Source organism: Leptosomus discolor, chromosome 6 (genome assembly GCF_034619465.1).
Source record: "Leptosomus discolor isolate bLepDis1 chromosome 6, bLepDis1.hap2, whole genome shotgun sequence".
Classification (NCBI taxonomy): domain Eukaryota; kingdom Metazoa; phylum Chordata; class Aves; order Leptosomiformes; family Leptosomidae; genus Leptosomus; species Leptosomus discolor.
Genome location: NC_141396.1, coordinates 3205234 through 3230968, shown reverse-complemented (window position 1 = coordinate 3230968; position 25735 = coordinate 3205234). Strand labels below are relative to the sequence as shown.

Below are 25735 nucleotides of genomic sequence, written 5' to 3'. Positions count from 1 at the left end.
GGGGCTGCTCTCCTGTTCCCGATTCCCCACCCTGGCTGGTGAGGGGTCTTCGGGTGACAGAGACTGTTGGGGTTCAGCCCCGGGTACAGGCTAAATGCAGATGACTTCTTGCAAAATGTTCTCCTTGCAGGGGAGCTGTCTTAAGAGCTACTTGAAATTGATGTGAAAGATAAATTGTTTTTTTCTTTTTTCTTTTTTTTAAAAAAAAACAACTTGCTGAACAAAGTAACTTTTTTCATAATTAATTTCTATTAAAGGTAGACCTCAAGAGGAAGAAAAAGTCTTAGACAAAACCCATGTTGTTATCATTTTCTGATGCATCAAACCACTTTCAGTTCAGACTCTTTCAGCTTTTCACATCAAAATGAAATATTTTACTTCTGAAGAGCGTGATGAGGATGAATGAAAGCATTCATGTTACTTCAGCAGTTACAACTGTAAATTTTGCACAATAATTGATTGTTGTCTACCAAGACCAACTTAGCTTTGTAGGTTTTCTTCATGTAACTGCTTCTTTCAGGCAGACAGTTTGCTTGCAAACTGAGATTTTAGCATGTACCTCTCTGTGCTGCAGTAATAAGACAAAACCCTTCCTACTCTAACTTTTCACCTATCTTTCTACATTAGCTATAGCTGACTTTATTTGTGGTCTCTAACTTTATACTGAGCATATGCAATACTATTAAATTCTGCAAGTGTTACGTGTTTATGTGACTTCTTTATATTGTTGTTACTGCAGATCTTTCCAGTTCCTGCATTCAGGAGCTTGGTTTTGTCACCTGTCACAGCTCTGACAATTTTCTTTTGCTTAGTGCTATTTTTGTATCCTGACTATACAGGTTTCCTCTCAAAATGACCTTTTCTTAAAATATTCTCGATGCTACGTCGCTCTCCAGTTTCAAACTTCATCTGGTTTTGTCTCTTCTTTAAGCTTCCTCATGAAAACTCCATAAACTCACTTAGTGAGAACTATATGTTTTTCTAGCACGACGCCTGATGGAAGTTGTAATTATTGGCTCCAGAACCGTTTTTTCCTTGGAGGAAACCATGTTTTTCAATAGACTGACAATTGTGAATAAGCCCTACGAAAACAAGAGGTGACTCCCAATATTCCGCAGTGCGGGTATCACCAACGTGTGCCTGACGCAGCCGATTAGGCCACACTAAATGTTCGCTTACCTACGGTATTGCCAAATTTGGAACATTGGGTTGGAGTTTCTCCATGTTCAATGTCTAGCTCGGATTTTTCCTGTACGTGAAACTCCGGTGCAAAAAGGCAGGCTGTTTTGTGAACAAGTATAAGCAGTAAAATTTTGTCTGTGATAATTCTGGTTTTCTGTATTTTTCTCCCCAAAGCAACTGAATACTTGCAAGGTTTGCAACAGAAACTTTACGTTTTAGGGCAGCCGCCTGTCTATCAGCGTTTGCATAGATGTCCCTCCCGTGAAAATTTGGCCAAATAAAATCAAATAGCAGACCTTTGAGAATTTTTTTTTTGATGTGCTCATTAAACACAGGCAAGAACTTTGTAATTCAAATCACTGAAATTCGTTCACAGTGAGATGGGGTCTAGTCCAGGATGGATCAAAAAAATCTCTCTGCGGTTGCAGCTCTACGTTACGTTCGCGTGTGCCTGGCTGAGCCCCAGAGCGGACGACCCCGAGGCTGCTTTTTCTGTCATCTTGTTTTCTGCGAGGGACTGATACCACTGCAAAGGGAACCCAAAAGGAGTTTTAAACCCATTTTTTTTTTCCTTCCTTCCTTGCCCATATCCCAGATGCTGGTGTTGCTTATTGCAGAGCATGGATGTGCACTGCACTGACGGAGGAGCCCAGCTGAAACGGGAATCGTGGTCCAGTTTTGTCCCTGGGAAGGACCACGGGGGCACTGTGGGTTTATAGTGACTGAGGCAGAGTGTTGTGCAAAGGCAGAGGGTAGCAGTAGGGCAGCTGAATGCTGCCTTGGGAATTATTTCTATACAGGACTTAATTTTGGCACTGAAGTCAGCCGGAACCTCTGTGGGGTTTGTCTGTTTTGCTTCGGGCTCTGTGTCCCCCAGCCTCTGCGTTTTGTGTTTGTGAAACGGAGTTATTGTGTTTGCAACACAATGAAGAGTTGTGTCCTGTAATCAGCGAGTACCCCAGGATAAACTGGGAACAAAACTGTTTTCTATGCAGAACTGGAATCCTATTCAGGAAAGAAAGAGAAACAAAGGAAGAGAAACTGCTCATCAGTGAAGGACCGCGTGCTGGGTACCCAGAGCCCTCGGGGAGAGGAGTAACGAACTGCCTGACTCCCTGATGGAGCACTTGACCAGTAGCACTGATCCACACAGGGCCGGTTTGGCCTCCAGCCATTCCCAAAGGCCCCAAGAACATGTCTGTGGTGCTCTGGGGCTGGCGTGGCACGATGTGCCTGTGCGTGCACGCACCGTGTAACGCGTGTGGGTGACATCCAGCGATTTCAGGGGGGGTTAAACTGTGCAGAGGGCCTGTTGTGTGATAAAGGGGGTGAGGTAGAGCCGAGGTGGACTGTTTGGACACCTCACCCAAGGCATGCACACAAGGTGGCCGACTTGCTGCTTTCCAGCTAATCCCATCTTCTAAATCCTAGTGCAGTGGATTTTCTAGTTTTGGCTTCATGTTTTTTTTAAAGACTATATTTTAATGAGGGGTGTTGTGGGGTTTTTTTTGCATGCTGGCAGTAGGGAGAATTTTCTAATTTCGTTGCTGTGTGAGGGATTGAAAACAGAGTTTGAGGAGTCGTAACCATTTGGTTCTAAGCATATGGACCGTGGGAGGGTATCTAGCAACAAGCTTAGCAATACGGATGGGTTTTCTTCTTTTCTGACATAGTCACACGTTATTAACATGAATCACTTAAAGACTATTAGATGCTAATGATTGCATGTGTTCTTTACTTGTAAGATTGCTGAATCAGAATAATTCAGGTTCAGGACTGGGTTGCTGAGAACTTGTCTCGTGAAACCTCCAAGGATGGAGCCTACGCAGGCTCTGGGCAGCCTGTCCCTCTGCTTTCTGCCTTGAGGGAAAACCTTTCTCCTTCTACTCGACCCGAGCCTTTCTCATGTCAGGTGACACCCCTTCTGCTGACCTTTTCATTACCTAGTCTCTAATGTGAAGGCCCAGATGCTGTGGGCATTTGTAGAGCAGCTTAGTCCTTGGTGTTTCAGCGGGCTAGGTGAAGCAGGGCTTGAAGACTACCATAGGGTCTCCTTCTGGGTCGTGTTAATCGGATGACATGGCATTAGTGCACGCCACGTCTTGGAAGAACAGGATCCAGATAAGCACTAATCTCTCAAATTAGCTTAATACACTTTTAAGTGATCTCTGTTAAATTTCCTGTTTCAACCTGAAAATCACAATCGCTTCGGATCCAGAGCCTTACCAAGCCATTAAGATCCGTTTTTACTACTAACCATCTTACAGGCTAGAGATAAGATGAGAAAGAATGTAAATTAATTAATGTGGGTAGGAAATAAAAAGATGAAAATTATTATTCTCATTGTTTAGTTACCTGATTTTGCTGTACGGATGCTATTTTAGGGATTTGTCTACTTGGTTTTCACTCTGTATTGCCATATTTATTAATTTTAATAATTATCACTACATTTAATCTTCACAAGTGAACTACTTCCCTGTGGCCTCTGCTGCCTGGCCAACTAGTGTCACCAGGATTTTAACCTGTTTCATTTGCCACTGTTGTATTGAGAGTTCCATCTCGTAGGCTCTAGTAATACCTCTTCTGTTGAATAGCTCGAGTATGCCTTAAGAATAACTTCAGTATCAGAGACAAAACTCAATACTGAAAACAAATCTCAAAGGACTAAGTAGCCAAATTAATGGTTGATACAGCTTTGAGTGGTGTGGGTTTTTTCCCCCTCAAAGAACTACAGTAGTTAGTGTTGATTTGTTTGTTGCCCCTACGCAGAAATAGTGACCTGAGCTAGTAAAAAGTTTGCTTGCAGAAGCTGGAGTAGCCTTGTAAAAGCTACCGAGTCCTCCTGACCTTTTTGACTAAAGGCGAGCCTAGCATGAATTCTTCAAGATGCTCCTTCGTGGAAATAATTCACGATAAAGGCCCAAGAGTAATGCACAAAATATTAAACAGAGGGCTCACTGTCTTGTATAGATGTCTGTTAGAGGATTAAAATTCAGACGGGTTGGTAGTTTGAACAGGAGAGGGAAGGGCAAGTTCCACTAGAAGATAATCACAGAATAAAACAGGCTGTGAAGATTTAGTCCACATGGTATAGAACTAGTACAGGTTCTGCATATCAACGCGATTTCTTCTTAATAGTGAGATTTTGCTGGACTGGAGTATTTCAGTTGACTTTGTCCAGACATTATACCCTGATAAAACTTACTTTCTATCATTAAAGTTTTCAATAGTGAATCTACTTTAGTTTGTAAAAGACAGATGTGAAAGTTTGGTTTCGCTTTGTAAATTTGTCTTCTCGTTTGTAGGAGATGATTTTGAAACTGTTTTGTGACCTTGGGTTATGAGATCCTGATGCTAATGAAGTAGATTAACATTTGAGAAAATGGTTGTTTATTTTTACTGCTTAATCACACTTTGACTGCTATTTTAAATACTGTCTGGAAATTACTATAAAGGCACGATGCTGAATACTTCTGACTGACTGTTTTGGACTGTCGCTGTGGAGTTGGGACTTTACACTCGGGCTTTAGAACCGGTAGTGATGGTGTTGCCCAGTAAAAGTTTTTGTGCTGTATTTGAGCCCAGAGCTCTGGGAGACGCAGCGCAACCGGGCCTGGCCTCACCACCGCCCCAGTGACCGTAGGCTGGGGAAGCCTTTGGGGTAATGACTCGGGCCTTTCCCCAGCTGAAGCCCAGTGGCTAAATGGTGTTTAACTGGGAGTGGAAGCAGCGAATGGATGTTCGTGTGGCTCCTCTCCTGCAAGGGGAGAGGGCGTCTGGAATTCCTGTCAAGTGCTTGAATGTAGTTATCACAGGAGAATTGAGGGAAATGGCAAATCAAATTTAGAAGAGGCTCTTTTCCTATTGATTTCTAGAGTAGTTTAATTTTTTGGTACCTTTTTAATAGTGTTTAATGTTTGATCAGTTTGCTATTTCCTAAAAATTAACCTTGTTTTCTTTTTTAACACTAAGAACTATGTATTCCTTTCAGTATAAAGACAAAAGAATATAAAAATAGATTTCAAATCTTAGTAAACACCTTAAGAATAGCTCTTTGAGAATGCAGGTATTTTGCATATGAAATGTACAGTTTTTGCTAACAGCATCGGCATTTTTGAGACTAAAAAGCTGCTAAAAACTCCTTAAAGTACAACAGCGAGTTTTTTGTCCCCTTCCACACTTTCTCTGGCTTTTGTGCTACATCATATTAATATTCTAAAAAGTTGTCTTGAGGGGGAAGAATTTAATTACATCTCATCTGTGCTATCCTTGACATTACAGGATGCGGTTGGGTAGTCAGCAGGGCAACTTAATCATTCCTCTAGGATGCTGTTTCACTGCAGTTTAAAAAGAAAGGTTTGAAAGAGCTCCAAATATTCTTAGTGTTACTGTGCTCAAAGTTGAATCATGTTTAAAAAAACCCCAACAACGTCATTTATGGGAAAGTTAAGGTTTTCTCTTGAAAGTATAGATTGGTCCCGGTATTTTTCTTAAGTCTCCTGTAGCTCCTGCTTGGGTTAAAGAGCTCAAGACTGAGGAGGGTCCAAAGCAGGAGCCTGTTGTAAAAGCCAGCAGTGGAACATGCAGTAGGTCAGCCAGGATGATCCTCCTGGTCTGACACTTGCTGTTTACTGACAGCTTGCGGGGTCCGGTGCCCTCAGAGGTCCCCAGGGTTTAATCTTGCTTTTAATTTCTGTTCCTAAAAGGGGTTTTGTCTTGAAGAGAAATGGCGTAACTGCAGCACTTGCCGTGCAAACCCTCTGCCAAGGTGCGGCGTGTATCATGGCACCTGGATTTGAGAGTAGCTTTACATCCTTACCCACGAAATGCTGCGCTGCTTTCGGAGGTTTCAGCGCTGTAGTATTGGATTGGGGAGGAGCAGAAGCTCCTACAAGGCAGTCTTAGTGGTAGTTTTAGCAGTGAATTTTCTCTTTCTATCCCTTCTGGCTACTTATCCCGTCTTAGTAATTCAGTCTTCTCGTCGTTCCCTTGCTTTGCACTGTCTTCTGGTTTTAGACTTCCTGCCTGCAGTATATATTCTCCTAATCTGTCAAAAAGCTGAGCTGATTTTTCCTAAAACTTCCCCTGGAAACTTAGCTTTAGGCGGATGCCCGGCGTCGACAGCTTTAGTCTGGCAGGGAATGCTGAAGAGCTGGACCTGCCTGCTATGCTGCTAACCTGTTGGTAGGGGAACGCCTGAAATCTTCATTTCTGGAGTAGTTTCATTTGAAGTAAAAGAAAGTAAAATCTGGAAGGTTCCTGAACTTTAAATCTGCTGACTAGAAATCAAGGCTTTAAAACAATCTTCAATTGAAATTTTTTTTAGCTAATAAAACAAAAATAGTTTCCCTGATAGAAATAGGCTGTGTTTTCCATTCCCAGGCTGCCCTGAGCAAGAAATTGCACAGGGGTGAGCTCAGAAACAGGAAGGCTTTGGTTATTTGTGTGCTTCTAGACATTGCTTGAAAGAATGAATAAATTAATTGGTTCCTTGCATGGAACAGCATCGCTCCTTTTTCTAGTTAGCTGGTAAGGAGAGAAAAGACTTTTTTTTTTGTATCCTTTGCTTCGAAGCAGCTAGCAGAGAATGTATAAATAGCTCCAGGTCTTCTGCTTAAATCAAAGACCAAGTAGAGAATTAGGGGGTGAATCCTGTGCTTTTCAGACCTAGCCAACATTTGTACCTTCATTTTAGTTTGTTATCTTCACTGTAACCAAGTCACCTTTCTATGTTTTCATCTGTACTACATTGCCTCATTTGCTGAAATACTCTAGTACTGAGATGCATTTGTTTTCCTCTTACCTGCAATGCATGAAAATAATCAGTCGGTTTTTTTAAGACACTAATGGAGGAGGACAATTAAGTTGTCAGTATGAAACGCATCATCAGACTCATGATGGCTTCATGTCATGCCCACTGCCTGTCTGTTACTCCTTCACTGTAACACAGTATGTGCCAAAATGGGTCTCTTGGCTGCTAAATTTTAGGAGGGGAGCCTCTGCTTTAGAGCAATAAGAAGTGGCATCCTTTCCCCTTTTGCACCTGATCCGTTTTGAGCGAGCAAACCCCAGCCGCTTCCTTCGGGAGGCGAGATCACAGCCGGCACAAACCACCTTTAACAAAACCTTCAAGCAGTTTGTAACTTCTGAATCCGTTTGACAGTAATGAGCAAACCCGAATTCCCCTGGCAGAACCGTGCACCTTCACAGCAGGTCGGCTGAAGGGAAGGAGCTTTTTTGGAGAGGTACAGCCAGTCTTTGCTTGTGCGTTGCACCAAGACGGCCAACGTCTGCTTTAAAGGAGTTAGTGGCTCTGCTCGTGTTGGCCCTGCGTGTTTTAAAACTCCTTCACTAACACCAAAGTACACACAAGCCTGGCTACGGCGTCACTTGGCTGACAGAACTGTCTAGATTGAATCTGGACGCTCTAAAGTCTCTCAAAATCGCGCCTTGAGTCCAGTAGTTACCCCTGGAGGAATCAACTTGAAGTATGTTGACTTGTTGGACAGAAAATGCGAAATATCTCCAGCCAGGTAAGAGCAAAGCTCACGCCTTGTAACGCTTCACACCCAAGAGCTACAGCAGTAGTAGTGACCATAATTGTCTGTTTTTTGAGCTGAAAATTTCAGACTTAAACAGGTGTCTGAATCTTAGTAATTTAGTGCAGTTAAACTTACTTTCTGTTTTTTAAACTCTTTTTGTGGTGTTGAAAAAATCAAGGCTAACATTGATCTTGCATGAGTGAATAAATCATTACTTTACTCAAGGGAAAAAGTGGGAATATTATTATTTTAACCTACCTATAGATAATACACGCACTGTTCCTGCATGTGTCGCAATTAGCCGTGTCTTGACCAGTCCGATATGAAAGCCTACAAAGACAAGAACACGAGGTCATTAAAAAGTAATTTGTTTTAACATGTTTCTGCCTTCTATGTTTCTTTTCATAGAAATCAGAACTTCAGGACTTTTTTTCAAACTAATACTGAATACAAAACTCTAGCTGTTAGGAAAGCAGGATCAAAAATAGCATATTGAGCTTCACTGAACAGTGGGAAGATGAAGTTATTTTGGAAAATGAGTCTTTAATCACTGCAAGGAGAAGAGAAAAGATTCATTTCTGTTGTACTTCTGTAAATTAAACAGGAAAAACAACAAGGGAACCAAATTACGTGAAGCTGCTGTGTACCCAAGTGATGAACCATCACTGGCCATGGACACGTACAGTTTCCACAGACGTGACAGTGCTGGTTTGCTCTGGTTTTTTTCTGCTTTCTCAAATGCACGAGGCTTTTCCCCGTTACTACTGGATGTATGGAACATAACACTGAAAAATAGCATCTATTTAGAAATTTCCATCCCTCAGCAGTGAGGTCTGAAGATGTGTTGTAGTGATGTTTGTCTTAAAAGGAAGAAAATGTGATTTTAAAGAACACTTTCTGTATTTCCACCTAGCCTACAGCCATCCTTGGTCACACTGTGGTTTGAAGTCTGTACATCAGTGTCTCTTCACTTACCTAGGTATTGTCTCTGGCTTGGTCAATTTGAATTAAAAAGGGTTTTCTTAAGGTACAGAAAGAAAATTATTAAAAGTTAAAAAAGAGCACAGTCGCCTACCTATGAACACAAATGTTCTTGCATGCAAATAAGTTTATAAACACTGACTTAGGCATTTTAATTTTATAATTCTAGTTCCTTTTCTGTAAAATCACAAACTTAAAATCTTTTAAAACGATTTTTGGTTTGTGTAAAAAATACAGACTAGCATCTGCCAAGTTTTCCTCGCAGTTGTTTTTAAAAGCAATGGGGAAATACCTCACCTGTGGGATCTTGAAGATGTGGACAAGAGACCCGGTTGGGATTCTTAAGGGAATGCTTCTGAGGTCAGGTTCTACCCTGAAGCCTGGGACCTTCTTTACCCAAACGGTTCAACCAATTGACCCCAGATAATTCGGTGCTTAACAGGGGCATCTCTGCACTGCCCTGCCCTTGCCCAGGGGACAGAGCACCTCTTTCTCTGCTTCCCTGACAAACTCATAATGAAAAACCCAGCATTTGCAGAGAAGTTGACTTAATTTTGATGTGACAAAATAGCAAACCTATATAATACAAAGTATTAATGGGAAATTACACACAAATTGTTTAATGTGCCTGTCCCTAAGATGGAAAATGAGCATCTCCTAAATGCTATAAGCTATTTACTTATCTTAGTGAGCATGTGGTTTACCTTTGAAAATGACCATCTTGTCCTGTATTTCCTTATTGTTCTAAAGGTTTGAATATTCATTTAAATGTTTATTATGTTACTTCTAAATGTGTATTTTATATAAACTTTTAAAAAAGGAAAATTATCAGTCTGAACGTCAAGGCAGAGAGCGAACCTGCGGTTTATTATTAGCCCAAGCTCCTCTTCACAGGTGACCTTTCTACTTGCACTCTGATCAAAGTTTGATTATCGATTGTCTGGGGAGGTGCGTGGCAGAGGGCCTGAGAATACAGAGCACTGGACACAGAGCTAGCACACGTGGCAGTTTGTAATGGGGTGCAGCTACTTCTTTAGTATAAAACCTTTTTTCTTTCTTTCTGAAAGCAAAATGCAAGGTAGAGTTCTCACTGTTTGTTATGGAGAAGGGCCTGGAACACTCTGGATTTGGAACTTGATACTGAGTCCGAAGTCAGTGGCCCCAAAGATACTTTTTATTCAGAGGAACACACTCAGATTACCGAGACTGCTAAATTTTAACACATTGGCGAAGCCAGAATTGCAAAAACTTCTGCAAAGCAGAATTTCTCTATGATGTACCCTTATGGGGAAAAACCAGTACTGGTTTATAATTGATTATACTTACTTTTGGATGGTCTCTAAAAGCAGAGTAGAATCTGGTTTTTTTTCAATTCCCCTTTTAAATCTTGGAGAAGCTGACATTCAAATTGTCACCGTGCTGTCGAACTTGGACTTGTAAACTGTTTTTTTTTTTCCAAGCTATTGATCAAATACTAAAACCTCTTACTAAAGATACAACACTTAAAGTTTACAGATCACTTGATGAAAGCCTTTATGTACTGAGGACATAAAGGGCAGTTAGTAATCGCCTGCAGAGGAATGCAGCGTGGTGGTCCCAGTGCCTCCTTATGGGTAAAGGCATAAAAGCTCTGCCATGGGTGCCACCTTGGGGTTGGTGGGGTTTTTTTATTAGTTTCCAGTTGGGACATTTTCATTCATCTTTATACACCTGCAAACTACCATTCAAATACACAAATTATCTGGCTTGTAGACCAACAGCCGCCTCCTCTCTGCCAGTCCCTCCTGTTTCTGCACAGTGCTGCGGGGTTTATGCTGGTCATGTTTGGCCTCACTCTCTGCTGTTTAAGAAATAATGTAATAATAGGGTGGTTTTTTTCTACTAAGTTTTTCAAAGTCCACTGTTTATGAAAGCAAGCTGTAGTATCCAGGTTATTTATCCTGCTGATACCTGTCCCTGTTGTCTTGGATTGCTGCGAGATGAGCCCTGTGACAAAGAGTGACATCTTATCTGTAGAGCTCCTTAGGAAAATGGTTGGTTGTATTTTAGGGACACGCCTGAGGCTTTGAGGGGACTGCTCTAAAAGAGCGAGGTTCCTGGTGGCAGTTGTAAAGGCGGGGTGGCCAGGTCATCTGTTAACAGTGCATCTTGACAAGGCTTTATTTTTATTTTTCCCCCTAATTGAGGTGTTTGAGAACCGTGGCTTTCACTGGGGGACTGGGCAAAAGATGAGAATTTTTTTGTTTGAAAGACAAGGGAGGATGAGGAGTTTTCCTGTGCGTGCTGAAAACCGCGAGTGGAGAAGAAAAGGGAGAAATCGGAGCCCCTGGGACAAATCTGCAGAGGTGGCATATCCCAGTGGCAGGCCGCTGAATCTGGCACAGAACTTGGAATCACTTCAGCCAGAAGTCGTTATGGGACTGAACAACCACACGAACATATTGCAGTATTAAAAATCATACTGGTACGTCTCGGAATCCTTCCCTTCCCTGTATGCTCAGACCCCTAAACCAGAGGTGTGTGGGTGTGGTCGCTATCTCAGTTGCTCTGATGGTTTAGCAGCCAGTTTCCACCAGCACCACGCCGATTTTAACAAACAATATTATATTAATATAATATTATATAAATATATCAAATATTTAACAGTAATATTTCAGTTGTGATGAACTCCCTGACTGCTGGGAGGCTGGTTGCTTATTTAGCAAAAGCTATCCTATATTTGGTCTTGATGTGGGTGTGCCAGTTCAGTCGGGAACTATAGTCCTGCTTCCACAACTGGCAGTGGTTTTGATATCTTACTAAAAATAAGGTAGCATATACACTTTAAGGCTAACGACCTGTCGTTCTCAAAACTGAGTTTTCAGTATTTTATTTCAATTAGTTTCTAAAACCTAGGATGATCTTTAAATGCCCAGTAATTCCAGACTTTCAAATACTTTAGAAACACATTTCCTAGTTGATGGTATAAGGCAGACTTGTTAAGCTGATGAAAATGGTCCTTTGATTAAGTATTTAAAAGTGATATTTGGAGTTTGGAATACTGATTTCTCAGCTGACACATTCAGCACTGCTTGCTCTGAGCATCGTTGTCGCTCACCAACTGTATTGGGTACAGGGATACACTTTTTTCTAGTCAGATGTAATTTATGATGAACTTCTCTTAAAGCATCATTTTCCGTATTGGATATGTTCGGCTTTTCAGAGAAGATTTTTTCCTTTCAAGCTATGGATTTAGTAATGTTGCTTTCTCTGAACCATCCTGTTAAACTTCTTTGTAAGCCCCGAGAACACTACACGGTGTCGCAGCGTTTGGCTTCCACGAGGCAGTGTGATAGCTCTTTAGCCAGGACTGTGTTGTGTGAGTGTTAGTACAGTATAAATTCAATTATTTCTACATAAATTAAACCCTTCATGAAAGAATTCTGTTGTTGATACCCCAGGGCTTTGGACTTTCACTTTCTTGGTTTCACATAATTATCTACATAAACACTTGCATGGAATTCATCTACTTCATGCCAGCAAAGACTTTACTATTGGCAGAGCGTTTCCATGTAAATCTGGGGCACTGAGGTTGATTTGCAGCGCAGAATTACTGAAAAATTGAGCTTCCTGGCGGTGTGAACAGCTAGAAATGCTTGCGAGCACCGTCTGGATACTGGCTGCAGGAGACCAGAGTTCTGGGTGATCCTTTCCCTGGGAGATGGAGTATTTTGGATAAGCTACTTTTTCCCCTTCCCTTAAAAATAATTTGAAGGGTGTTCTGGTACAGAAGAGCTCAGGCTGGAGATCAGTAACTTCTTTTTCTTCCTTGGTAAAGCAGTCGGTGTTTTTCTGTAAGAGTAAATCCTGTCAAACATGAAGTTTTTCACAAAACAAAGATTCCTACAGGAAATTTGTTTTCTTTTTAGAGAGATGAAAGTTGGTTTGGGTCTGGTTTAGATCTGGAGTGAAGTATTTCGCTTTGTACTGAGCGAGATGCCTGGGAGCCAGGAGTTCCCCCAAGCTATGACTCCCGTGGGCAACGTACTTCACCTGAAGACAATCTCGGCGTTAAGCCTGGCAGCTCATTTTACCAGTCCTAACATCTTGATTTTTGTGAACGCCTCGACGGTTGAAGTATCAGTAGTCCTACGTGTTAGACCTTGCTTCAGCCTCTCCCTTCTTTCACCCGTGCTTCAGAAGGTTAAACTTGATCCCTGTGAGGTGGTGCTGACCTGTCTGGGGTCTACGCTGGAGCCCCTCCGCTCTGCTGCGGGGTGGGGATGTGCCTGTAATGCCCATACTCACTCTTGGGAAGAAGAAAATCCATCAGCCTTAAAGTGAAATGGAGATGAGTGACGTTTTTTGGTGCTGAGGTGCGACCACAAATTGTCGGTGTTGAACAAGAGGTGGTTGACTTTGCTCTCCTCGTGCAGGGTGGTTCCTCGGGTGCTCCTGTGGGCTCTTCCACGCGGGGTTTTGCGTGTGTGTGCTGCAGGGTGGGCTGCTCGCTGCAGGGCTCCTAAAACACGCAGCATTCGGCATTTGCTGCTCTTCAGAGGTGAGGTGCGCTCAGAGGGCGGCACTTGGCACCTTGGCCTTCTAACACGAGTTGGTTCTTGACCTCTACTGCTGCCTGCCATGAATAAGACGTCACCAAATCTGGCCCCTTTCCAATCAGCAACTCCTCATTTTTTTCCTCAGTGATCAGCACAACACATGTTTTATATATTTCAAAAAATATTTATCTTGTGGATGCTGAAGGAAAATTCTTGGTTTAATTGGATTGCTTTCTGGGTAATTGGCTAGATCCTGCATTTCTTTATGATTTTTCTTAAAACAATAAAGAAAATAGACTTGAGTGAGTGTGATTTTTTTTTTTAATTATTATTATTTTTTTTGATCCTGTAAATATAGCAAAGCAAACCTGGCACTAATCATGACTGGTGTGATGGGCTGCATGCTGATCTGCAAGAAGGGAACTGACTGCACGTATGGGAATGTTTAACCAGCTTCCCTCATAGCCGTAGGATTACTGTGTTTCGTACCAGTTTAGTATTTAACACGTGTTTTGAGACCCTAACACCAAGTCCTGGCTCCAGCAGGCTCACTCTTTGGTACCTTACACCTTGTACTTTCTGTTTGCGTAGGGATGTACGCAGAGGGGCGCAGTTCCTCTCGCGGGGTGCTGTCTGGTCGGGCTCTGGAGAAGGGCTGGATGTGGGTTAGTTGTGTTGCTGTGTCACCTTGGGAAGGATCTCTCATCTCCTCATGCAGGTTTTCATGATGCTTGCTATCTACATGGTGTGTTATTTTCAGGAGGCTTTCGTTTTATTGCATTTCTTTTAGCGTTCTTGGCACAACCTGAGCTTAACCTCAATTAACACTCCCAAGTATTAAAAATATTATAATGAAGAGCAACCATTTTGCTGACATGGACTGGCAGTAACTAATAATAGGCTGCAATTTTCAGAGCGGCCTAAGGGAATTACACCCTCTAAATCCCTGTGAAATGCAGAATTTGTGCACCTGCTTGAGGCTTTTTGGTGAAAATACCAACTGTAACATAAAAAAATCTTTGCATTTGAGTAGTTTTTTTTTCCTTGCATAAATTAGAGACCCCATTGAGCTGAGAGAGGGAAGCTTAGATCTGTATGTGCTGGGTTTTTTTCTATTGTTCAGTAGGTTGCTAGTGCTGGGGCACTAATTCAAGTATCCTGGACATCTATAAAAACAGAAGAAAAAAAAATCTTAGCGATCTGGAAGGCTAGATCTGTTAGATCTGGATGGCTTCCCTTATCTGCTGGGATGTAGGGAATACTTCATATTAATTGAGTTACTTAATAGCATGATTTTACAGAAGTGGTTGTGCTTCAGAGCGTGTCTATGCGCTGATGGGTGTGCCTGTTAGGTGATCCTGATGTTCCTCATGCTCCTGATGTGCTACCACCAACAAAGAGGATAAACAAGACTGGGAATTTGTTGTTGGTGGTGTTTTTATTAAAATACAGTGAAACAAATTCTCTGAGGGTGTCAATGGGCCTTTGAAGGGGTTTTGAAGCGACAGTTCTGGCCGTGCTGAATAGGCCATGGGTCTCCTCAAGTCTTTGTGTAACCGGGTGTTGTATTTCCATGCGTGGCCTAGTCCTGCTGGGACTATTTATAGCACAGTTAGTTGAACACACCAATGTGATCTGTCTTTATGGAATAATAGTTTAAAAATAAATAGTCTGGTGGAGAGCTGCGCAAAACCTTTGTTTCCTACTGTAAAGGATTACAGAGCTAATATTGCTAATAACTGTGCTTCAAGAGACAATTATCCATCCTTACTAGGAACAGAACTTGCCTTTTGGCAGAATAAGATGACTTCACTCTGTCATGTGTGTTTGAGCCGTCCTTGTGATTTGAGTAAGTCGTGGTTTAGTTATGTAAGCTGCAGGAAAATCACTTGTATAGGCTTTGCAGGTTAAAATAAATCCTGCTTGGCCATATAAAGTTTAGTCTAAGATCTGCCATTCTAGCTCAATGCAAAGCCTCCTAGAAATCATTTGCATCAGCAAAATCATGTTTCTGTTGGTTGAGTATCTGCCTCTGGTTCCCTTAAGAACCTACATTATGCCACCAAACCAGAAGGTCCGTACATACCGAAACATCTCGGGTCAGCCCGTGGCTCGTATAAAGGTGTTCTGAAAAATCACTTGCCCAGTAGAAAAACTCCTTTCGCCTCACTGCTGCTGTGTCTTCGTTACACTCCTAGTTACCAATTAGCAGTTTTCATTTATAGATGACAGTGGTACAGCCCGATAAAAATCAAGAACAGCGTTGTGCTTTGAGTGATTATCTTGAGGCTTTTATCTTTGTCTGCAGCTGGATGCAAGCATTCGGTTGTTTCATGCTTTTCGGAGGTATGTTGGGTTTTGGGGTGTTTTTTTTTTCTTTTCTCCTTGGCTTTCACCTAAAGACTGTTCTCCTTTTCCCTGTTGTTTGCTGGCATTGCTTATTTGGTTACAAATACAAGCCCTGGGAGCATCCTTGGTGTGTTTCCCAGTAAACCTGAGCCCCTTACTTGTGTTTGAGAGGGTCCGTTCCCCTTTATGTGACAAAGCACGAGTTAGCTCCACCAGCAGCGTGGAAGCCCTCGGGCTACTCAGAGCAGCTCAAGAAAGAGGCGCTTGGGTGCGTGCTGCATCAGGTGAGGTGGTTGTGAGTTGAGCTTAATGATGTTTGCCGTAGATGAGCTGTGTTATGAGTAGAAGCAGCTCTTTCTACGGCTCTGCAGCTCTTTGCAGAGCCCTGAGAAGGGCTGTGGAGCTGTCGAGCTGCCTCATACCTCCTGCACTGACAGTTCCCCCCGGCTGGAAGCTGTTGCCTGACTTTCTTAGCAAAGCCACATTGACTTGTAGTCAGGATTTCCCATCGGGGTGGTTCTTCCCCATGCTGGTGTGAAGTCACCAGCTTTTCTGGGAACCATCAACATCCTTAGCAGCTGTAGCAAAGCTCTTGAGTACCCGTGCAGAAATCTTATGGTCCAGAGCTCAAGCATAAGCCAGTTTGCTGCTGGAGTACGTTGGGAATGAGGGAGTACTCACTGGGAGCTGCAGAGGTCAAAGCTGTGTGCCCCTGACCTGAACATCACAGCACCAGAGTTGTTGGGTACTTGGATGCAACGTTATCCTTTCCTTCTTAACATGGATCCCTGATGGCTGGCATCAGTGTGTGGGGGTTTTCTTTTAGTTCCTGTGTGAAGATTAACTAAACCTTTCCTCTCTGTGAGGAAAACGTCAGCCCATGAGTTGCAGGGAGCACAGGAGGCAGCCCGCAGGCTGGGCAGATGCGCGGTGGCACAGCTGGAGGGACCAAGGGTCAGTCCGTACTATGGTCAGTCGCTATGGCCACCAGAATGGTGGGGATGACCCTAGTTGTCATGCTGGGTACAAGTATGTTTTAACATGAACCAAAAAAAAGAGGCAAAAGGAACACTGCATGACTTCACTAACGCATTTTCAAAGTTTTTTTTAACTGATGCCAGAGGATGAAGGCAGAAATCCTCTGATGCTCTAAAATAACATCAGAATCTTTTTTTCCCCCTTTTTGTTTCCTGTCTGTCTCGTTATTACAAGGCTGATATTATTAATTTGGCTTGAGAAAATACTTTGAAATATATAGAAGCTCAATGGTGAGATTTTTTTCAGACTGTTTCCAAGACAGTAGTTTGTTGTCTTTTACTGGATCCTGACAGTTGGAAGCAGATGACTAATTTTCTTTTTGAGGTATTTGCACTGTGGGTGTATGGCATGACTCCCAAGATGGCAATTCAAATGCTTTCACCCTGTAAATACATTTTTATATTATACTCAGGTTAGTCAGGGAGTGAGGGTTTTTAAAAAAAAAACAAACATATTTTAATAGGGCTGTCTAGTGATTTTAAAAAAATGCTGAGAATGGAGAGAATTAAAATGTGTTTCAAGTGAAATCACAAAATCTTATAGGAATTAGGTCCATACAAGGTCTAGAGTCTCTCTCGAATATTTGTGCCCTCTTGTCTCATCAGAAAAATCAGGAGGATAATTAAAATGTCAACTCCTTGTATTAACAGTAATTCAGGGAATTTGTTTGCTCTAGCTGAACGGCAACTGTGTAGCTGGCGTATATAATTCTTAGGCCAGACACTTCCAGTGGGTTACTGGGGAGTGCGCTTGGGTAGTGACACTAAGATGAGGTCTGTCTCTTTACCCCTTGCACTCTCAATCTCTCTACTGTGACTTACTCCCGACCTCCGAGCATCACGACTCGGATGCCCCGAGACTTTTGAACCCACAGCTCACCATCAGGCCTGCCACACTCCTCCTTCACTGCGGCTTCAGAGCTTGTTACGTTCCTCTTCATCCCCCGAACGCACCGAATTTTAAGGTGAATTTCTTCTGTATGCAATTTTTGGGACAAGCTGGGGTGATGTATTCAGTAGCGTACTCATGGGGCAAAAATCCCTGCCTGCAGCTCGTGCCCTCACCCCTCCCGGTTGCTCCTGCCCTGAGCTGAACAGTTTCCCTACTCCCGAGGGATTATTCGGCTGCCTGCACTGTGGCCCTTCCTCCGCCCCAGCGTGGAGATTCCAAACACCTTTCTAATGCAAATGAAACCCTCTCCACCGGTCAGACCACAGGGTGTTTCACAGGGATGGACTAATGGTGCGTTTACGGGTGAAGAACTGCATTAAAACCCAACACCTTGGATTTTGCTTCTCTTGGGCTTTTGAGTTAAGGAGGCTGCTAACAGGCCTTCTTTCTATGAAGGAGGAAAGATGGGAGAGGCAAGAAGTCTGAGGTATTTTTTCATGATTTCAGTGCAGGCTCAAATACTCTGTGTGCATTACGCACAGGAGCCTGTACCAGCTTACTGGCACTAACAACGAAGTCAGCCCCACTATATGCAAACCAAAGAGCTTGTTTAAAATGCTAAATATTACACAGTAGCATAAAATCAAGAATATGGAGTGCTATTGCTGGCCACTGATCTTGCTGATTGTTGGGGTACTTGCAAGGAGGATGGGGAACTGTATGGATGAAAAAAAAAAACAGCGGGAAGGACCCTGGAAGTGCCAAAGACTTTCTGTTGCAGCTTGAGTACCTCTTTGCAGGTCTCAGTACTTTCTGTTTTCTCATTTCCTTATATAATGGTGGTTTGAGACTGTACTGCAGTACGGGTGGATCTACAGAGCAGCAGTTCAGTATCTGCTTGGGCTTTGAATGCAGATTCAAGGAAAGGTCCCATCCCTGGGTGTTTTTTTTCCTGAGCTTGCATGGATGACAATGAAATAAACCCATTTCCTCGCATTTACCAAAGAAATGACCTAAGTCACGCCAGGCTGAACTATTCCAGAGTGTAAACTGCCTTGTTAATGTCAAAATACCTCTGCTTATCTCTACAATCCAGTCTCTCGTGCTGATGAATTACTGGACCACACTCAGCTTCTATTGTGTCTTCTCGGGATATTGGAACAGGGGAGAAAAAAAAATGATACAGCACTGTCTACCCTCTTCTGGTTTGTTCACGCAGCAAGTGACATGGTGAAAAACATCCTCCATGGTGATCTTGGTAGTAAAAGAGGGCTAAGCCCAGCTGGGCATGTTTGGAGAGATTTCCAGCCTCCCTCTGAATGGCAGTTTTCCGTCTTGGTTCACCTGTGACACAGCCCATCCCTATGCTGCTGCTCCATGAGATGCAAAAATAAAGCATCATAATAAACTGTTGCAAAAAGCTCAGAATTCTTCCACTTTCACTTAAGTATTCTATTAAACTGCTGTTTTTTCTAAGTGTTTGCTTATAACATGCAAAAAACAGTTCGATGGGAGGGAAGAGTTAACCTAGTGCTGACTGCAGATGGCAAATACGTGCCCATGCCCCTGTGCTGGACACATCTAACCTCGGTAATCCACTCACTCCTCTAGCTTCAAAATTCCTCTGTATTTGCACAGCTCAAAATTAAGCCATTTAAAGCTACAGAAGTGTAGACCACTGTAGTTTTTTCAGGGTCTGAGCTGAGAACAGTTCCTAGCTCTGTAGTTAAAGAAGCCACGCAGGGAGGATGGACAGACACACGGCTAGAAGCAACTTGCTTAGAAGATCTCTTCCTCCAGTCCCTGAAACAGTCCACAGATAGTTGAATCCAGCTCAACTCCTCATTCTCTCTAATGCTTGCTTCCCTTCAGTGCCCTGAATGTGTTGCACAGGAGCTTTCCTGAGACTGAACTGCAAGTTTGTGTCTTAATTCTGGAGCCTGGGGTAGCTGGGAGCCTCATCAGTTCAAAACCAAAATGCCCCTCTTCAGACAAGCCTTTTTTTTTATTGTTTTTACTAAAATTGTCCAGTCAAAATCCATTTTGTCCTAGTCAGGGTGAGATAAGCTTATCTTTGTGTAAGCACAGGGGCTCAGAAGTAGTTTTCAATTAGAAATCTGGGTATTAATCGCGTGGCGAATGAACAGCAGTGAGACATTTGACGCTATAAAGCTCGTTTTGTCTCATTTTTACATGACTGGATAGGTACCTGGCTCACTGCTCTGTCTCTCTGGATTCTAATACTACCGACAGTCAAAATGCAGTTATTAAAGGATTATTCTAATTGTGTAAAGTGAAAACTGGTAATTCAGAACCTAAATAACATCCTCTTTAAAAGACTGATTTAGCAGCAAAACTCTCCTTGCAGGTATGTAATTTGGACAGCTTGGTGACAGTTGGAGAAGCTTCCCTTATGATCTGCGGTAATTCACACGGATATATTTAGCCAGAATATAGTCTGCTTGCACTTTTCTTTAATCGTTCATTATAAGGCTTCACCGGTGTTTCCAGATTTGAATTGGGGAAATTTGCTTTTATTGGCCTTTGTGTCACTGCAGCCAGTCTGATGGAGAAGTCTTGAACCTCAATTTCATTTCAAAGCCTGAAGTGCTGCTGAACCCTGCTGAAATGGGGAGGTGTGGTGGTGAATGATATTTCATCTCATTTTTAAAGCCCGTTGAATAGCAACTAGATATAAATCAAATTATTTTTGCGCGCTTCAAATACTTTTTTCTTTGAATTGTGCCTGTATAGTATATGCAGATAAATAGCTGGGATATATTAGCAAAATAAGTTATATTTTCTGAGACTCAGAATGTTCCTAGTGTCAGGGTTTTTCTGAGAAAACAGAGTAAGCATTAAGAGCAAGTAACTTTGCTGAAAAGATTGTTTCTTTTTGTTTGTTTAATGTTTATTCCACATCCTTGCTGTTACTAACAGTTTGCTCTTCGTTGTCGTTCATCAGCGTTTGTTTGTTGAAAACCTCCTACTGCTGTGTCCCTAACAAAGGGGCTTAGTTTAGTGGCTGTAAGCTAGCTATGACAGTAGGGTTATTTAACACGCTGCTCATTAGCTTAAACGTTACCGTATCGAGGTACTCTGAAAGCCTATGACATATGTGCCAGGAATGTCTGTGAGCTGGGGAAGTTTGCCCGTTTTATCGCCCCTGACAATTTGATCTGAAGCTTTGATTATGAGCAACAGAATAAATTTGTCCAACTCTAATGAAAAATCCTATCCGAAATATAAATCTCATCAAGTTTCGAAGGCCTGTGAAATACTCATGTCACCTGCCCTTGTAGATCTTGCTCCAGACGGGTTTTTGGTGCTCTTAATCCAGAGGAGGGGGGTTTTTGGTGCTCTTAATCCAGAGGAGGGGGGGGTTGGTGCTCTTAATCCAGAGGAGGGGGGGGGTTGGTGCTCTTAATCCAGAGGAGGGGGGGGGTTGGTGCTCTTAATCCAGAGGGGGGGGGGGTTGGTGCTCTTAATCCAGAGGAGGGGGGGGGTTTGGTGCTCTTAATCCAGAGGAGGGGGGGGGTTTGGTGCTCTTAATCCAGAGGAGGGGGGTGTTTGGTGCTCTTAATCCAGAGGAGGGGGGTTTTTGGTGCTCTTAATCCAGAGGAGGGGGGGTTTTTGGTGCTCTTAATCCAGAGGAGGGGGGGGGTTTGGTGCTCTTAATCCAGAAGAGGTGTAATAATGAGGTTCAATTTTGGGTGATGCTGGATCTTTTACCTCAAATGATACTGGATCTTTTCACGGCCGATCTTACATAATCAGCTTTCATTTGGGGCTACTGAGGGTTTTAAGTAAGAGGGCTCGAGGGTGGTCATGTGGCCTGACAGCAGGTACTGAAATAGTCCCCATTAGGCAATACACAGTTTTGGCTTAGAATGAAATGGTTGTGTGTCGCGCTGTGAGAGGCGTCGGTGTGTGGCACACTGCTCTGCCACGTCTGCCTCGCTTGTGCTTGGGGGAGGACAGGAGGGGGAAGGCTGGGCCGCTGGTTTATAACTTGGAAAACCACATTACTTACAGGGAGGGCAGGTAAATGGACTTTTATGGCGTCTTAATACTTACCCTGCTTTCAGGGAAGGGTAAGTGAGCATCTGAGTGATGGCTGAGGGATGAGCTGTAATTGGGATGGGAGCCCAGGGCAGGGGGATAGGACCTGTCACAGGTCCACATGCAAAGAATTTGTCCTAAAGCTGCTGCAGTGACTGAACAGAAAAGCATAAATGATCACGGAACGCGTTTTGCTTGAATATGGCTCAAGGTTTAGTGTGACACGTGCACCTCTTGGGCAGCGATGAAGCCTGGCAGGTCAGCTATTGATAATTAGAATTAACTGTGTGCTTAGAAAAGAGAGGGAGTAGTTATACAGTGGTTGTAGGAAAAGGAAGAGGAGGGTGTTGTGTTGCCGATGGAACTAGAAAATAAAAACTGCTACTACAGTAGTGAAATGCTTCACTCCAAGACTGATCTGTGTGGAAACAGCAGGGAAAATGGCATGTGTGGACTAGAATTTAAAACAAACAAACAAACAAAAACAGGAAAAAACCCAAACACACACACCCAACTGTCTACTGGCCCGAGGATCGCAAGATCCACAAAGCACTCACTGATTTGTGCAAAAATTATTTCCTTTCCTTGACTAAGGAAGATGCACCCAGAGCGATTTTCTGTTTCTGCTGTAGAAAGGGGAATTGTTGCCGTGTCCAAGGTGTTCTGTATATCCGTGTGCAGGAATGATCTGTCAGTGCTGCATCCTCTGGAATACAGCAGCCTTAAGGACAGGCGAAGCGGATGGATGTCAAGATCCCAGAGTTGAAAATAAAGGTAGTCAGCGTAGTCCTGTTCCAAGGGACTGCTGGTACAGTCTCTTGAAACCTCATGGCACTCGGTATACGATACGTTTTGTGCACCACAGGTGGGATTTGTTGTATTCTTTCTGGTTTTTACGTATGTATTTGTAATGCAGCTGTCTTCTGCTGTTAAGCTTATCTATCTATTGCTTCCCTCCGTTTCCAGGTTTTCTCTTGGAAACGATTTTCTTAAACTTTTCCTTTGCCATGTCTGGAATTGAAAAAGCAAAACAAAACCGAAGGGGGTGAGGGGGGGAATCCCAAACAAAACCGGGTCGTATTATTTCTGCAGCGAGCACGTTGCTCCCAAAGGCTGTGCTTTCGGAGGCTGCGTTCTTGTAAACTCTTTAAGCTTTCTTTTCTCCTTATGTGAAATAAGGCACTCCCCAGATGTAAGAGTACTGGCTTGTGTGTGTAGATGGGTTGAGTCAGACAGCAGAGGTGGTTGCTACCGTTAATTGCTCTGTCTCCATCCGAGCTGAATAGCTGCACTGGAGTTGAAGTAGCTTCTGAAAAGGAGAAAAGCAAACAATCTGGGCAATAATTCCTTTGGCTATCAGACTTCCCTCTGGCATCGTTCCTGAGTCAGGATGATAAGTATATGCTCAACACTTGTGACCTTGAGGAGGGTTGCTTGCAGTATTTTTAAGACAGAAGTACTTGGGCGAAGATGCTGTCTCTGTACCGGGTGAAGCTCTCCTCTCTGGTACAAACGTCCAGCCAGACACACACAGTATTGCTTCTTTTCTACTCAGAAGTGATAGTAAGAGACACAAATATCCCTTATTCATTGGAAAACATGGAATGACGTTTAAATTCCATCCATGAGAACATGTTCTTTCAGAGCCTCTTTGAAAGAGCCTGGGACTGCTTGTTTCATCAGTGTTTGCTGAGAGCTCTTTAAATTCCTGAACCGCTGTTGACTAATAAATGAATATAAATTATCTCTGAAACAGGTTCATTTAACTCTTGTCTGATGTGTAGCATTTGGCCTGTCAGAGTCAAAATACTGTGACTTATTTTTGTATGGCAAATTGAGTACTTTGTTTATTACAGTTGCTGATTTGTTGTGTAATGAGAAGGGCCCAGATTACTGCTGCTGTGTATGGTAAGGATTTAAAGGGCAGGTGGTCAGTGTTCTCCAGCAGCAGAATATTTTTGATTATCTTTTTGTCTTCTGTTGTATATTTCATAGGTGTTAGTTAGCCAGGTTTTGGAATTGGTGACTTGCATTTTGCTTGCAATCCTGTCAGCCTTAGCGAGGTTCCACACAGCGTGGAATTTGGCTTGCTTAATGCGCTGCCTCCAAATACAGACCAGTACATCTAGAGTTGATAGAGATTGCTAATAGTTTACTAGAAGATGAAGCAAACATCATTCAGAGCATAAAACTTGTTTTATGTTGTAAAGCTGCATCTTGCCATCATGTAATATTCAGCATTTTTTTCAGCATGGAGCTGGGAGTCTTAATTGAAGCTGTAGCTCTGTTACTTCTATTCATGCCTGACTTCACCCAAACGTTGCTGAATGCCTTTTGCTGTGATGTAATTTTGTTTCTGTGTAGAAGCTTCCACGTAGTAAGGTATAATTGCCATTTTGCCAAAGATTTGGCAAATAATGATGCACATGATATGCAGCTTTAATAATTTCCTTAGATATTGGGGGGGTCACAGGGTAGCGATAATGATTTCTACCCCCATCCCCAAATCTCTGTGTTATTTAGAGACACTTAATGGATTAAAATTATGCCATGCCTGGTAAGAGCTGTGTTTCCTGACAGCCTGAATTTTCCATTCTGTGGCCAGTAAATGGGGCCTGATCCCAGGTCAGAGGAAGAGAGAGGTCACCCTGCACCCTCAAAGGCTCTGGTTTGGCAGGGTGAGGCGAGCCCTGGGTTCCCTTGGGCCTTAGAGCTGCTCTGCATTTCTCTTCCTCCTCCGGTGCTTTTCCCCTTTCTCTCTAGCAGAGTTGAGTGCTGTGTGTTGTTGCTAATTGCAGATAATGTAGTACTGACATTTTGAGAAGTATACGTAGATGATATTCACCCAAAGGATGGTACTGCTGTCTTCAGAGATGCTGATGCAATTTTGCTGGCATAGACTCATTTAGTGATGAATTGCAGTAATAGCAGTTCAAGACCTACAGCATATTAGTGAAAATGAATCCACTGAGCACTAGTCCCATGGCACTACAACAGCACTTAAAGAACACTGATTTTCTTGAGGGGAGAAAAATCTGATTAAGAGGTTTAGCTGTGGGCTTGTTGTTTGTGGGGGTTTTTTTTGGTGTTTTTTTTTAATTATTTTTACCACCAGTGTGTTACTTTGTTTGTTTCTTGATGTATGTTATTGTAAGGGATTTAATATACATAAGAAAACCAGGAGAGTGCCATAAACACAGCACGTTGTTTTCTGTTTTAGCAGAAGGAAGACTTGCATATGCTACAATAAGCAGTAATACTGCTTTTAATTTTTTGTTATAAACTGACCTAACACGTGGTTATAAAAGGGGAAAAAAAAGATCACGATGCTAAAATTGAGAAGATGCATAATAGTTAGCGTACACAGCGGCGGGTCTGTGTGGCAAAAATGTAGAAACAAATGCAGTAATTGGCAAGAATTCTGCTGACAAAAGGATGGGGCAGCCTATTATGGAAATAGTTGTCTGAGGGAAATGGGGATAAAGACAGGCTTCACATTAATAATGTGTTGGTGCTCTGCACGAGAACAGACTGTTCTTTCCGCTCTGGAGTATGATCAGTGGAGAACAGCAATGTCCCAAGCATAATGCTGGACTCCTTTGTGCCCTCTCCTTTAAAATTGCCCAGGTGCTAGAAAATGAGAGAGATGGGGAATACAAGAATTCCTAAACCAGGAGAAAATAGGCAAGTCTGCCTCTCCCTTCGCTCTTCCTTCCCCATCTCTACATCCTTCATGTCGAGCTGGGAGGGGGCATGTTTGGGACGCGTCAGGAGCATCTAGGAGAGAGGAGCTGAAAGCGGCTCCACGTAGAAACCCTTCTCTGCTCTCCTGAGTTTTAAGGCAGCACCTTTGTATGTCGTGTTTAAACCAAGCCCCCTATCTGAAATCTCACTTAGATTTGTAGGTGCTTTGCTTCCAGTTGTTACGATTAACCTCGACCACTGGTGTAACTGCCACTGGTTACACTTAATGTCAGAGAATCATTAAAACGTTTTAATTGTCCCTTCCACATACCACAATACATCTGAAAAGACTTCAAAAGGTGTGATGTATCTTTAGGAGGCGATTTGGCCATTGCTGGGGAACCTGTGGGGGGGGGGGGGAGACTAAAGGAGTGCTAATAAATAGGCTACTTTTGGTCAAATACAACG

The 25735-nt window shown here is 42.8% G+C and overlaps 2 protein-coding genes across 2 annotated transcripts in view; one reads left to right on the top strand and one right to left on the bottom strand.

The window, feature by feature from the left end:
- Positions 1-25735, top strand: part of DOCK1 (dedicator of cytokinesis 1) — a 311635-nt gene that overhangs the window by 109820 nt on the left and 176080 nt on the right. The gene's annotated exons all lie outside the window — the stretch shown is intronic.
- INSYN2A (inhibitory synaptic factor 2A) overlaps positions 1-25735 on the bottom strand; it is a 31301-nt gene that overhangs the window by 2624 nt on the left and 2942 nt on the right. The window contains exon 2 of the mRNA XM_086467230.1: positions 7983-8054. Within this exon, the coding sequence (XP_086323356.1) occupies positions 7983-8054 (72 nt within the window). The remainder of the gene's footprint in view (positions 1-7982; positions 8055-25735) is intronic.